Raw genomic sequence first — 15,952 nt, 5'->3', positions numbered from 1 at the left:
TGAAATAAAAAATGTGCCTCATAAGCCTTAGGCTGTCAATCACGCGCACAAACTTAAATGACACAATAACATATGTATGGCATCCCTATTTAAACAAAAATAAATTAAATAAATAATAATATTACAACAACTTATTGGCCAAGGCAAATAGCTGAAGGGGGGAATCAAAGCCATCAGACTGCACTTTATCATCCAACTTGAATTATAATGAAAATAGACAAACCAAGCAGGCTAAATAGTCTTACATTGTAGCCAATCAGAGATGCGCTTCACATGAAAGCGAGGCCAAATAATGAACACACAGTAGTATATCTCCAATAGAAAAACAACACAATAAACAACACAATTGCCTTGATTCCTTTGCATTATAGTGCGCCCAAACAACACGTAACCATCACAATGATTCAGCTGACCCAACTCAATATAGGTTAGACATGGGCTTATTTGCCATAGCCTAGGTAACGTAGACTCATTCCTTTAACATATCCAACCGTATGTCTACTTACTTTTATTTTTCTTAGCACTATGCAGGAATAAAATGGCATCTACAGTGCCAGGATTCATGCAGGCGAGCGCGCCTGGCCTCTAAAATGCGCTGAAGGAGCGCTCACTTGCGCCACTCAATTGTTGCTGAGGACGCAGAGGAAGGATTGTCTTGGCAAGGTGTTGTAGTCCTGGGAATGATTGTCCTTGTTTCCCCCAAAAGGAAAGTAGATTTTCCTCTGCTGATCCGTCGAGATGGAAGTTTGTAGAGGAATAATCTACTTCATCAACCAGCACAGGTGTATCCTCCTCCCATTCTGGGAAGTCAATCCTTTCCTTTTGCGGTGATGCACCATCAGCTCCAGCTCCAGAATAATTGACTGTTTCAAAGAGTGCTGCTCCTTTTTCGTATGTGGGTAACAACATTTAACTATGTATGTATATTTACCAATTGGTTCAACCGCCACCCGCCCCAGTCTATTTCAAATCTATTTTTTTCGTCATGTCACCCGCCCGACCCGCGGATTATCCACGGACTCCGCGGTTTTTGTCCGCAAACCGCGCATCTCTAATATGTATGTATGTATGTATATATATATATATATATATATGTATGTGTGTGTGTATGTATGTATGTATGTATACATATATATATATATATGTATGTATGTATGTATGTATGTATGTATATATATGTATGTATGTATGTACGTATACATATATATATATATTAGGGCTGCAACAACTAATCGATTAAATCGATTAAAATCGATTATAAAAATAGTTGCCGATTAATTTAGTCATCGATTCGTTGGATCTATGCTATGCGCATGCGCAGAGGCTTTAAAAAAATATAAAAAAAAAAAAAATTCTTTTTATTTTTATTTTAAATAAACCTTTATTTTTAAACTGCAACATGTTCAAACAGCTGAGAAACAATAATCAAAATAAGTATGGTGCCAGTATGCTGTTTTTTTTCAATAAAATACTGGAAAGGATAGAAATGTAGTTTGTCTCTTTTATCCGACTATTAATCGATTAATCGAAGTAATAATCGACAGATTAATCGATTATCAAATTAATCGTTAGTTGCAGCCCTAATATATATATATATATATATATATATATATATATATATATATATATATATCAGAGGTGTGGACTCGAGTCACATGACTTGGACTCGAGTCAGACTCGAGTCATGAATTTGATGACTTTAGACTCGACTTGACAAAATGTAAAGAGACTTGCAACTCGACTTAGACTTTAACATCAATGACTTGTGACTTCACTTGGACTTGAGCCTTTTGACTTGACATGACTTGCTACTTTCCCCAAAACCCAAACCTTAAAAAGTTATTTGGGAGCGCTCCGTATCTTTCATTTTATACGTCTGTGTCTATAAGCGTGTGTGCTGCGTGTCAGCGTGTGTGCTGTCAGTACAACAGCCAATCAAATTAGATCTACGTTGTTTTCATCACACAGCTCTCATCCAATCCAATTGCAGGACAACCACCGAACATGAGTTGTCAAACAATGCGGCAGTGAGAAACAATTATGCCAAAGTTGGTTTCGTTCGGGTATAAAAACTACGACTTGGTCAACAAAAAACGAATTGCTGTATGCAAATCACGCAGTTCGAATATTACAGACGGAGACGCAACAACTTCAACCTTCGTTCGACATTTGAAGTTGCACAAAGAAGGGTAAGTTTTGAATGTAAGATAACGTTTATTGGCTAAGTAACATGACTTTTATTTGCTGTGTAGTTAAATCAGTGAGGCTGTAAACTCACTGCTAACGTTATAACCATAGACATCTTATAAGGGTACGCAACATTGAGCGCTACTGCCTACTGGCGCAGACGAGACGCGGAGCCGCCATCTTGGAGTGGTGATCCGCTCCACTCAGTGCAATTCATTTGGCAGGAGCAATGAACTGTCAGAGCATTTAATTCATCTTACCTCACTGAATACCACTGATTTTCACGCGTTTTTTTTGTCATACGTGTAGCTATGATAACGGACACATGTTTTGGCGTTTTTATTATTCATAGTTTGCTTAACAGTAATATAATATTCTTATATGCTATAAGTGACCAGACGTCCGAGATCAAAACTGGGAATATAAGCCCAGAGAAGGGGGAAAAAAACGGTCAGCTATTTTTAAGTTGAAGAAACAATATGATTAGATTATATATACATGCGTATATCCTACATAAACAATGTATGAATACATTAGATATCTATATATTTTAGGGACCTATAGACTGTAACTCTGTTGCTGCAGCAGCAGAGAGTTTATTCTGTCTTGACACTTTGTATTGATATTTTGTATTACATTCTTCCCTTAAATGATAAATTTTTACAGTGATTGTTTTATATCTATTTTTTATGTATGTCGCTTTGGATAAAAGCGTCTGCCAAATACTTAAACATATATAAACACCTGAAAGTCTTTATATCAGCTAAAACCACCAATCTGTTTCACTGGATTCAGAATAAAACCAAATTATGTCTTACCCAACAACGTTAGTATTTGAATATTGTTACTTGAAGACTTATTCCTGGTTACAATTATACTGTTAAGAAAGTATTGTCTTATACTTTGCCTAAAATGAGAATGCATCATAATCAGTGGCGGCTGGTGAATTTTGTTTTAGGTGGGGCTGAAAGTTTGTAAACCAAACCCCTGTAGGGGCGTCATCCTCCCCCAGAAGATTTTTTTGTGATTCTCACATACAAATATTGAAGATCTTTGCTCCTTCTCAACTTTGTGGTAATGTTATTTTCATAAAATACAACCAATAGTATGTTAATGTTTGTTTTTGCAAATGTGTTTATTCTGTAAAGGAATGAGTTAAATGTTTAAAATTGTTTAAACTATTAAAATGACTGGTTAATAGTGCTATTATGAATTGCAATGTCAGCACTATTTTTTTTTCCTGCAATTTCAAATGCACTTGTTTTAATAAATAAATACAGCGTTTTAAAAGCATACACAATCTGTGTAAAAATATTAGTCTGTGGTTAAAAGGACTTGAAAGGACTCGAAACTCAAAATGCAGGACTTGGGACTTGACTTGAGACTTTCTAGTCTTGACTTTGGACTTGACTCGGGACTTGCCTGTCTTGACTCGGGACTTGACTCGAGACTTGAGGGCAAAGACTTGAGACTTACTTGTGACTTGCAAAGAAATGACTTGGTCCCACCTCTGATATATATATATATATATATATGTGTGTGTGTGTACGTATGTATGTATGTATGTATACATATATATATATATATATACATATATATTTATGTATGTATATATATGCATGTATGTATGTACGTATACATATATATATAAATATGTATGTATGTATGTATGTATGTATGTATGTAGGTGATGTTTAGTCATGATAAGAACACAGCAGTCAAAGATGTTTGGCGCTAAGGTTAAAAATACATTATTATTATTCATATACTTATTATGATGGATTATTGAAGAGCAGCAGCAGGTCAACTTACAGAGTAGAAAAAACATAAAGAAAAAAAAAAAAGATTCATTTATTTATATTTTTATGTATTTATAATATACACAAGCCAGTGTCACATGACTCACTTCTCTCTTTCTTTAACGGACTAACTTTGCTTTTTCTGCAACGCCATCTTTCACTCAACATGATATTTACTTTTATTTGCTTTCTTTATGGACCTCACCTACCCCTACCCTCACACACACACACACACACACACACACACACACACACACACACACACACACACACACACACACACACACACACACACACACACACACACACACACACACACACACGCACACACACGCACACACACACGGACACAGACACACAAGCTTAGTGCTCTTCCTGTGTGGACATATTGAGGTGATGTCCAACAACATACTGTACATATTCAGTAAAGAATAGTTCCTCGACATATTCAGGTGATGTTCAACAACAAACTGTACATAGAAAAAAAAAGAATACTATTTATATTACAACAAAAACAAGCAGATATTTCGTACCTAAAAGAGTTTTTTTTCTTTGAAGTTTGTGCCAGTGGAAGAAGAAAGGAAGGAAGGGAGTGTGTGTGTGTTACCATGGTTACAGTTAGGCTCCTCCTCCTCCTCCTCCTATCAGCAGTAAGTCGTTTTTAGAGGAAGTGGGCGGGGCCAGCCTAGGCGGTGTCCTTGCCCGTGACGGTCTTGATGGAGCTGAGGGTGCGGGTTAACCAGGTCTTCTTGGCCGCCTGCACCTCGCCCAGGGCCAGACCAAGGTGGTGTTCCAGGTCCTGCAGGGCCACAACTCAATGACTTACATTTGGATTTATATTTATTACAATTATAACACTACATGATATATTTATTACAATTATAACACTACATGATATATTTATTACAATTATAACACTACATGATATATTTATTACAATTATTACACTACACGATATATTTATTACAATTATAACGATAAAAAGATAAAAAAGTTAAACATTGATTTGTAGGAGAACAAAAAAAAACGGTCCAAAAATTTTGAATGGATTTAGAAATGGATTCAATTATAAATAAAAAATGTTTTCAGCATTCCTAATCAAAATGATCATAATATAATGACATATATTCTCTTCACTAAATAATACCAGGGTAAATATTAAGGTTCATAATAACAAGGTAAATATTAAGGTTCATAATAATAAGGTCAATATTAAGGTTCATAATATTGAAGAAAATAATAGGGTAAATAACACAAAGCTAAATAACAGGGTAAATAACAAAAAGGTAAATAATAAGGTTAATCATAACAAGGTAAACAAAAAGGTACATATTAAGGTTCATAATATTAAGGTAAATCATGAGGTAAACAATAGGGTAAATAATAAAAATGCAAATAACCAGTAAATAATAAGGTTCATAATATTAATCAATCAATCAATCAATGTTTATTTATATAGCCCTAAATCATAAGTGTCAAGGTAAATATTAAGGTTCAGAATAATGAGGTAAATAATAGGTTAAATAATAAGGTCAAAATAAAAAGGTCAATAATAAGGTTAATCATAATAAGGTAAACAATAAGGTAAATAATAACAAGGTCAATCATGAGGTAAATAATACAATTGTTAATAATAAGTAAATAATAAGGTTCATAATAAGGTAAATATTAAAGTTCATAATAATAAGGTAAATAATAGGGTAAATAATAAGGTTAATCATAATAAGGTAAACAAGATAAATAATAAAAACGTAAATAACAAGTAAATAATAAGGTTCATAATAATACGTTTATAATAAGGAGGTAAGTAATAGGGTAAATAATAAAATAAATAATAAGGTAAATAATAAGGCTAATTATAGTACAGTAAACAATAAGGTTCATAATAATAACATAAAAATTAAAGTTGATAATAATGAGTTAATAATAGGGTAAATCATTATAAGGTTAATAATAAGGCCGGACAACACAATATAATATATATATATATATATATATATATATATATATATATATATATATATATATATATATATATATATATATATATATGAAGCACACATAAGAAAAACCATAACTTAAGTAATTAAGTCTGATAATTAACTACAATTGTAGTGAAAAAGGTCACCATAATGCATTAAAATGGTATTATTAATATTGCATAAAATAATAAAATGAATTAAAAAAAATAAAACAAGTACAACTGAAATAAATAAATGTTGCAAATCTTTACAACTTTAGTGGAAAACATTAAACATCACAGATAAAACAATATTAATGGATATAAGTTATTACATCAATTACCGAGAAAGTAGATACAAAATAAATATGGCTAGCAATTTACTAACATTTTGGTAAAAAAAGTGTTTAAAAATCACAAAACTAAACAATATTATACTACTTTAAAACATTTATTTAAAAAGTATATTTCAAATAAAAATGTCCTCAATTTACTAAAATTTTTGAAAAAGAAAGTTAAATATAATGAAATAAAATGATAATGCATACTATTTATTTATTATTAAATGAATAAAAAACAAATTAATTGAATAATTGAAGTTTTTTAAGTTACTACATTATAGTGAAAAATTATATAATAAAATAAAAACATTTAAAAAAAGTATAACACAAGTATAATTAAAATACATTAGTCTTGTAATTTACTACATTTTAATGACAAAAGATATATTATAAAATTATTCTGAAAAACTAAAAAAAAACAATTATTAAAATAAATAGAAGTCTTGTGATTTACTACATTTTAGTGACAAAAGATAGTATTATACAATTATTTTTAAAACCATAAAACAATTTTAAAAATAAATAAAAGTCTTGCAATTTACTACATTTTAGTGACAAAAGGTAGAATATAAAATTATTTAGCAAAACTATAAAAAAACAATTATTAAAATAAAAAAAGTTTTGCAATTTACTACATTTTAGTGACAAAAGATATTATAAAATTATTTTGAAAAACCATAAAACAATTATTAAAATAAATATAAGTCTTGTAATGTACTACATTTTAATGACAAAAGATATATTATAAAATTATTCTGAAAAACTAAAAAAAAACAATTATTAAAATAAATAGAAGTCTTGTGATTTACTACATTTTAGTGACAAAAGATAATATTATACAATTATTTTTAAAACCATAAAACAATTTTTAAAATAAATAAAAGTCTTGCAATTTACTACATTTTAGTGACAAAAGGTAGAATATAAAATTATTTTGCAAAACTATAAAAAACAATTATTAAAATAAAAAAAGTTTTGCAATTTACTACATTTTAGTGACAAAAGATATTATAAAATTATTTTGAAAAACCATGAAACAATTATTAAAATAAATAGAAGTCTTGTAATTTACTAAATTTTAATGACAAAAGATATATTATAAAATTATTCTGAAAAACTAAAAAAACGATTTTTAAAATAAATAGAAGTCTTGTGATTTACTACATTTTAGTGACAAAAGATAATATTATACAATTATTTTTAAAACCATAAAACAATTTTTAAAATAAATAAAAGTCTTGCAATTTACTACATTTTAGTGACAAAAGGTAGAATATAAAATTATTTTGTAAAACTATAAAAAACAATTATTACAATAAAATAAAGTTTTGCAATTTACTACATTTTAGTGACAAAAGATATTATAAAATTATTTTGAAAAACCATAAAACAATTATTAAAATAAATAGAAGTCTTGTAATTTACTAAATTTTAATGACAAAAGATATATTATAAAATTATTCTGAAAAACTAAAAAAACGATTATTAAAATAAATAGAAGTCTTGAGATTTACTACATTTTAGTGACAAAAGATAATAGAAATAAAAGTCTTGGAATTTACTACATTTTAGTGACAAAAGGTAGAATATAAAATTATTTTGCAAAACTATAAAAAACAATTATTAAAATAAAATAAAGTTTTGCAATTTACTACATTTTAGTGACAAAAGATATTACAAAATTATTTTGAAAAACCATAAAACAATTATTAAAATAAATAGAAGTCTTGTAATTTACTACATTTTAATGACAAAAGATATATTATAAAATTATTCTGAAAAACTAAAAAAACAATTATTAAAATAAATAGAAGTCTTGTGATTTACTACATTTTAGTGACAAAAGCTAATATTATACAATTATTTTTAAAACAATAAAACAATTTTTAAAATAAATAAAAGTCTTGCAATTTACTACATTTTAGTGAAAAAAGGTAGAATATAAAATTATTTTGCAAAACTATAAAAAACAATTATTAAAATAAAAAAGTTTTGCAATTTACTACATTTTAGTGACAAAATATATTATAAAATTATTTTGAAAAACCATAAAACAATTATTAAAATAAATAGAAGTCTTGTAATTTACTACATTTTAATGACAAAAGATATATTATAACATTATTCTGAAAAACTAAAAAAACAATTATTAAAATAAATAGAAGTCTTGTGATTTACTACATTTTAGTGACAAAAGATAATATTATACAATTATTTTTAAAACCATAAAACAATTTTTAAAATAAAAGTCTTGCAATTTACTACATTTTAGTGACAAAAGGTAGAATATAAAATTATTTTGTAAAACTATAAAAAACAATTATTACAATAAAATAAAGTTTTGCAATTTACTACATTTTAGTGACAAAAGATATTATAAAATTATTTTGAAAAACCATGAAACAATTATTAAAATAAATAGAAGTCTTGTAATTTACTAAATTTTAATGACAAAAGATATATTATAAAATTATTCTGAAAAACTAAAAAAACGATTATTAAAATAAATAGAAGTCTTGTGATTTATTACATTTTAGTGACAAAAGATAATATTATACAATTATTTTTAAAACCATAAAACAATTTTTAAAATAAATAAAAGTCTTGCAATTTACTACATTTTAGTGACAAAAGGTAGAATATAAAATTATTTTGCAAAACTTAAAAAAACAATTATTAAAATAAAAAAAGTTTTGCAATTTACTACATTTTAGTGACAAAAGATATTATAAAATTATTTTGAAAAACCATAAAACAATTATTAAAATAAATAGAAGTATTGTAATTTACTACATTTTAATGACAAAAGATATATTATAAAATTATTCTGAAAAACTAAAAAAACAATTATTAAAATAAATAGAAGTCTTGTGATTTACTACATTTTAGTGACAAAAGATAATATTATACAATTATTTTTAAAACCATAAAACAATTTTTAAAATAAATAAAAGTCTTGCAATTTACTACATTTTAGTGACAAAAGGTAGAATATAAAATTATTTTGCAAAACTATAAAAAACAATTATTAAAATAAAATAAAGTTTTGCAATTTACTACATTTTAGTGACAAAAGATATTACAAAATTATTTTGAAAAACCATGAAACAATTATTAAAATAAATAGAAGTCTTGTAATTTACTAAATTTTAATGACAAAAGATATATTATAAAATTATTCTGAAAAACTAAAAAAACGATTATTAAAATAAATAGAAGTCTTGTGATTTATTACATTTTAGTGACAAAAGATAATATTATACAATTATTTTTAAAACCATAAAACAATTTTTAAAATAAATAAAAGTCTTGCAATTTACTACATTTTAGTGACAAAAGGTAGAATATACAATTATTTTGCAAAACTATAAAAAACAATTATTAAAATAAAATAAAGTTTTGCAATTTACTACATTTTAGTGACAAAAGATATTACAAAATTATTTTGAAGAACCATAAAACAATTATTAAATTATTATTGAAAAGTACAAATTATTTTTAAAAAGTAAAAAAGAAGTGTAACTAAAACAAACAGAAGTCTTGCAACGTATTACATTTTTTACGAAAAACGATATAATGAAATAAAACGATCCTTAAAAAGTGTAAATACAGAAAAGCTCAAATAAATAGAATATATGTGAGTGACAATCAAATATTTGTTCAAGTATAAAACAAGTAGGAATAAAATAATGCAGTACATGAATAGGCTCCGCCACCCCGAAAGGGACAAGTGGTAGGAAATGGATGGATGCAGTATGGTAAATAGAAGAATATACCTGGATTTTGCACTCGGCCTCCACCAGCTGCAGTTTAGTCTGAGCCAGTTCCAACTCCATCTCCCTCAGCTGCTTCTTCAGCTCCTCCTTCTCCTCATCCGTCTCCTCGCCGCCTCCCGCTGTCGCCGCCGCCGCCACGGCCGCCCTGACGCGCCCTTCTTTGTTGAAGAGGTTGCTGCATTTGTCGCACGACTCCACTTTGACCTGGACCCAGGTCACACGCGTTAGTTAGTTAGTTAGTTCTTCCAGTCTGCAGTCTCCAAGTCACAACTTTGCTGATGAGTCATTACTTCATTACAATTAAGTGCAAAAGGTTCATATAATGACGGTCAAATATTATTGCGTACTGTTGATCAAATGAATTTAAAAATAGAATAAAAGATGAAGGAGGCGCTAGAGGAAGTGACTGGGAGAGGGAAGTCTGCTTAGGCTGCTGCGCCCGCGACCCCACCTGGGATTAGTGGAAGAAGAAGTTATTCAAATTCAAATTGTTTATATAAAATAAATATGTCAATCCATTTACTAATATTTGGGTTGAAACAAACAAATAAGATACAATAAAATTGTATAGAAAATGAATACATTTAAGATGAATATTTACACATTATATGAAATGATTTCTTTGAAATGATTTTCCCCATATAAAGACAAACAACCATTTTTTTTTTAACAATGTAAGAATTATTCATGAATTAAATACATGAATGATATTATATCATATTATTTCTTATTTTGCAGTCTATGTTACTAACTATTTATGTATATATATATATATATATATATATATATATATATATATATATATATATATATATATATATATATATATATATATATATATATATATATATATATATGTATTTTTTATTTATTTATTGTAATTTGCAATTTTTTTTAACGTCTTGTTTTTCACACTGAATGGTGGATTCATTTTGCATCCATCATCTCCCAAACATGAGGGCAGTAAATGTTTGGACATTCCTTACATTCCATACATTCCATTCTCAGGCTAAACACTGCATTGACACTTCTCCATCAAATACATGTAAATACATGAAACATTGAAAAAGGCCATAACGACTCCTCCTTTGTCATGTGACATGTGTCACTGGTCATGTGACATGTGTCACTGGTCCTGTGACATGTGTCAGTGGTCATGTGACATGTGTCAGTGGTCATGTGACATGTATCACTGGTCATGTGACATGTGTCACTGGTCATGTGACATGTGTCAGTGGTCATGTGACATGTGTCAGTGGTCATGTGACATGTGTCAGTGGTCATGTGACATGTGTCACTGGTCATGTGACATGTGTCAGTGGTCATGTGACATGTGTCACTGGTCATGTGACATGTATCACTGGTCCTGTGACATTTGTCAGTGGTCATGTGACATGTGTCAGTGGTCATGTGACATGTATCACTGGCCATGTGACATTTGTCAGTGGCCATGTGACATGTATCACTGGTCATGTGACATTTGTCAGTGGTCATGTGACATGTGTCAGTGGTCATGTGACATGTGTCAGTGGTCATGTGACATGTATCACTGGTCCTGTGACATGTGTCAGTGGTCATGTGACATGTGTCAGTGGTCATGTGACATGTATCACTGGTCCTGCGACATGTGTCAGTGGTCATGTGACATGTGTCAGTGGTCATGTGCCAGTGAGACCAGCAGGCCTCATTAACACCTTGATGTATTACCCACAATGCAGTGCACACCAACTCACTCGTATTTTGTCCAAGTCTCCTCTGTTGGCCGTCTGCTGTTTCTCTAGACGCTCACTCAGCTGAGAGCAGATCTGCAATCACAACAACATGTAAACATCTTCATGTAAACATGTAAACATCTTCATGTAAACATGTAAACATCTTCACGTAAACACCTTCATGTAAATATGTTTGTGTGAATATTTTACTGGAAATATCTTCATGTAAATATATCAATGTAAATATGTTGATGTAAATATGTTTATGAAATTATCTGTATGTAAATATGTTGATGTAAATATGTACTCCTTATAGAAGTGTTGCTAAATAAAGTAGTGACATGAGTTTCACAATAAAAGTCTTTTATCTGGTCCTGTCTTAGCTGCCATTACAATCTCATCCCCCACAGCCTCTTTTTATTCCTCTTCATATTTTTCATGCATGGTTTTAAATATATATATATATATATATATATATATATATATATATATATATATATATATATATATATATATATATACACACTACCGTTCAAAAGTTTGGGGTCACATTAAAATGTCCTTATTTCTGAAGGAAAAGCACTGTACTTTTCAATGAAGATAACTTTAAACTAGTCTTAACTTTAAAGAAATACACTCTATACATTGCTAATGTGGTAAATGACTATTCTAGCTGCAAATGTCTGGTTTTTGGTGCAATATCTACATAGGTGTATAGAGGCCCATTTCCAGCAACTATCACTCCAGTGTTCTAATGGTACAATGTGTTTGCTCATTGGCTCAGAAGGCTAATTGATGATTAGAAAACCCTTGTGCAATCATGTTCACACATCTGAAAACACTTTAGCTCGTTACAGAAGCTACAAAACTGACCTTCCTTTGAGCAGATTGAGTTTCTGGAGCATCACATTTGTGGGGTCAATTAAACGCTCAAAATGGCCAGAAAAAGAGAACTTTCATTTGAAACTCGACAGTCTATTCTTGTTCTTAGAAATGAAGGCTATTCCACTAAATTGTTTGGGTGACCCCAAACTTTTGAACGGTAGTGTATATATATATATATATATATATATATATATATATATATATATATATATATATATATATATATATATATATATATATATATATACAAACCCCGTTTCCATATGAGTTGGGAAATTGTGTTAGATGTAAATATAAACGGAATACAATGATTTGCAAATCATTTTCAAGCCATATTCAGTTGAATATGCTACAAAGACAACATATTTGATGTTCAAACTGATAAACATTATTTTTTTGCAAATAATCATTAACTTTAGAATTTGATGGCAGCAACACGTGACAAAGAAGTTGGGAAAGGTGGCAATAAATACTGATAAAGTTGAGGAATGCTCATCAAACACTTATTTGGAACATCCCACAGGTGAGCAGGCAAATTGGGAACAGGTGGGTGCCATGATTGGGTATAAAAGTAGATTCCATGAAATGCTCAGTCATTCACAAACAAGGATGGGGCGAGGGTCACCACTTTGTCAACAAATGCCTGAGCAAATTGTTGAACAGTTTAAGAAAAACCTTTCTCAAGCAGCTATTGCAAGGAATTTAGGGATTTCACCATCTACACTCCGTAATATCATCAAAGGGTTGAGAGAATCTGGAGAAATCACTGCACGTAAGCAGCTAAGCCCGTGACCTTCCATCCCTCAGGCTGTACTGCATCAACAAGCCACATCAGTGTGTAAAGGATATCACCACATGGGCTCAGGAACACTTCAGAAAGCCACTGTCAGCAACTACAGTTGGTCGCTACATCTGTAAGTGCAAGTTAAAACTCTCCTATGCAAGGCGAAAACCGTTTATCAACAACACCCAGAAACGCCGTCGGCTTCGCTGGGCCTGAGCTCATCTAAGATGGACTGATACAAAGTGGAAAAGTGTTCTGTGGTCTGACGAGTCCACATTTCAAATTGTTTTTGGAAACTGTGGACGTCGTGTCCTCCGGACCAAAGAGGAAAAGAACCATCCGGATTGTTCTAGGCGCAAAGTGTAAAAGGCAGCATGTGTGATGGTATGGGGGTGTATTAGTGCCCAAGACATGGGTAACTTACACATCTGTGAAGGCACCATTAATGCTGAAAGGTACATACAGCTTTTGGAGCAACATATGTTGCCATCCAAGCAACGTCACCATGGACGCCCCTGCTTATTTCAGCAAGACAATGCCAAGCCACGTGTTACATCAACGTGGCTTCATAGTAAAAGAGTGCGGGTACTAGACTGGCCTGCCTGTAGTCCAGACCTGTCTCCCATTGAAAATGTGTGGTGCATTATGAAGCCTAAAATAGCACAAGGGAGACCCCCGGACTGTTGAACAACTTAAGCTGTACATCAAGCAAGAATGGGAAAGAATTCCACTTCAAAAATGTGTCTCCTCAGTTCCCAAACCTTTACTGAGTGTTGTTAAAAGGAAAGGCCATGTAACACAGTGGTGAACATGCCCTTTCCCAACTACTTTGGCACGTGTTGCAGCCATGAAATTCTAAGTTCATTATTATTTATTTATTATATATATATATATATATATATATATATATATATATATATATATATATATATATATATATATATATATATATATATATATATATATATATATATATACTTTGCCACCACCTGAGTTGATTCCTGCAGAGAATGACAATGTCTGCATGACTACTGTTTTTGAACTAGGTCTAAAACAGCAGAGAGCTCCTGTCTTATAGATGATCTTTGACTACATGTTTTTTTCAGTGGGTCCTTAAACACAGCACAGCACTCCTGTCTTATAGAGGATCTGTGCTGGAAGAGTTGGTCCCAGTTTGACCCTGGAACAGACGAGTGGCACGGTTCAGTTGTCCTGCTGGTTGGAAGGTTCATTTAAAAAGAATCCTAACGACACTGTTGGCGAGGTAAAGTGGAGGTCTGCTTCTAGAAGCGTGTGTGACTAAGTGTGTGTGTGTGACTAAGTGTGTGTGTGTGTGTGTGTGTGTGCTGGCACAGGCGTGTTACGTAAGGAAGAAAGCATCAGTTCTACACGGAGGGGAGGGAGGGAGGAGATGAAAAGCCAGAAGAAGATGAGTTCACGGGAAGGACAGACGGCATTTTTCCATTCTTCTGTTGATTGGCTCTCACATACTGAAGAGCAGCACAGGAAGTGATCACACCTTTAATTGTAACTATAGCAAACTGCCTTATTGATGTTATTCTTCTTACATGTTCTACTTTTTTTTAAATTCTCTTTTGCGTTATTTATTTATTACATTATTTTTTTTTAGGTTCAAAAATTGGAGTAAATTTAGTTGATTATTTTCCTGACATTTTCTAGAAGAAAAAAAAAACTATTAAACCTGCTCAAGACTTAACTCTTCATCTGAGCAAGCCACCTAAGGTTAATACAGAAAGGTCATGTGGAGTAAGTATGCTGTCATATAATTAATAATACTCCTGACATTGTCTGGGGGAACACCATTTAAACCTGCTCAAGACTCTCAATACATATAGTTAATAATACTCCCAACATTGTCTGGGGGGGGACACACCATTTAAACCTGCTCAAGACTCTCAATACATATAGTTAATAATACTCCCGACATTGTCTGGGAGGGGGGGGGGGGGGACACCATATAAACCTGCTCAAGACTCTCAATACATATAGTTAATAATACTCCCGACATAGTCTGGGGGGAACACTATTTAAACCTGCTCAAGACTCTCAAAACATATAGTTAATAATACTCCCGACATTGTCTGGGTGGGGGGGGGACACCATTTAAACCTGCTCAAGACTCTCAAAACACACCATCTCAGAAGTTACGCTGTTTGGGGTTTGCTTTCTCTTGGACATGTTTGCAACTGTTTTATCATTTTGGTAACCTTCAGAGTCATTTTCTGGATGAGTACACCTTGAAACCTGCGCAAGACTAAACGCTTCGTTTTACTAAGCCATTTGAGGATTACCTCTCTGTAAGATTTACTTTTTATTTGACTTTTTTGTGCAAAAGTTTAATAGAGTAAGATCATTTCCTGCCGTACAGTTAATAATAACACATGCCGGAGTAGTACACTTTTAAACCTACTCAAGACTAAACACTTCATTTCAGAAGGCCGTCTAAAAAGTAGTTTAGTGTGGAATTTGCTTTTGCTTACCTGCTTG

At 31.1% G+C, this 15,952-nt stretch overlaps 1 protein-coding gene across 2 annotated transcripts in view; it reads right to left on the bottom strand.

Annotated features, from left to right (window-relative positions):
* Positions 1-4,021: 4,021 nt before the first annotated feature.
* The window catches only part of LOC133656222 (rab GTPase-activating protein 1), a 124,935-nt gene continuing 113,004 nt past the window's right edge, over positions 4,022-15,952 (bottom strand). For both annotated transcript variants that reach the window (XM_062057142.1, XM_062057143.1), the window contains 3 exons: positions 11,797-11,868; positions 10,064-10,267; positions 4,022-4,785 (listed from right to left, as the gene is read on the bottom strand). In XM_062057142.1, the coding sequence (XP_061913126.1) occupies positions 4,672-4,785; positions 10,064-10,267; positions 11,797-11,868 (390 nt within the window). In that variant the 3' untranslated portion in view covers positions 4,022-4,671. The remainder of the gene's footprint in view (positions 4,786-10,063; positions 10,268-11,796; positions 11,869-15,952) is intronic.

The sequence above is a fragment of the Entelurus aequoreus genome, linkage group LG08 (genome assembly GCF_033978785.1).
Source record: "Entelurus aequoreus isolate RoL-2023_Sb linkage group LG08, RoL_Eaeq_v1.1, whole genome shotgun sequence".
Classification (NCBI taxonomy): domain Eukaryota; kingdom Metazoa; phylum Chordata; class Actinopteri; order Syngnathiformes; family Syngnathidae; genus Entelurus; species Entelurus aequoreus.
The sequence above is the reverse complement of the archived record's forward strand: the minus strand, read 5'-3'. Positions and strand labels throughout refer to the sequence as shown.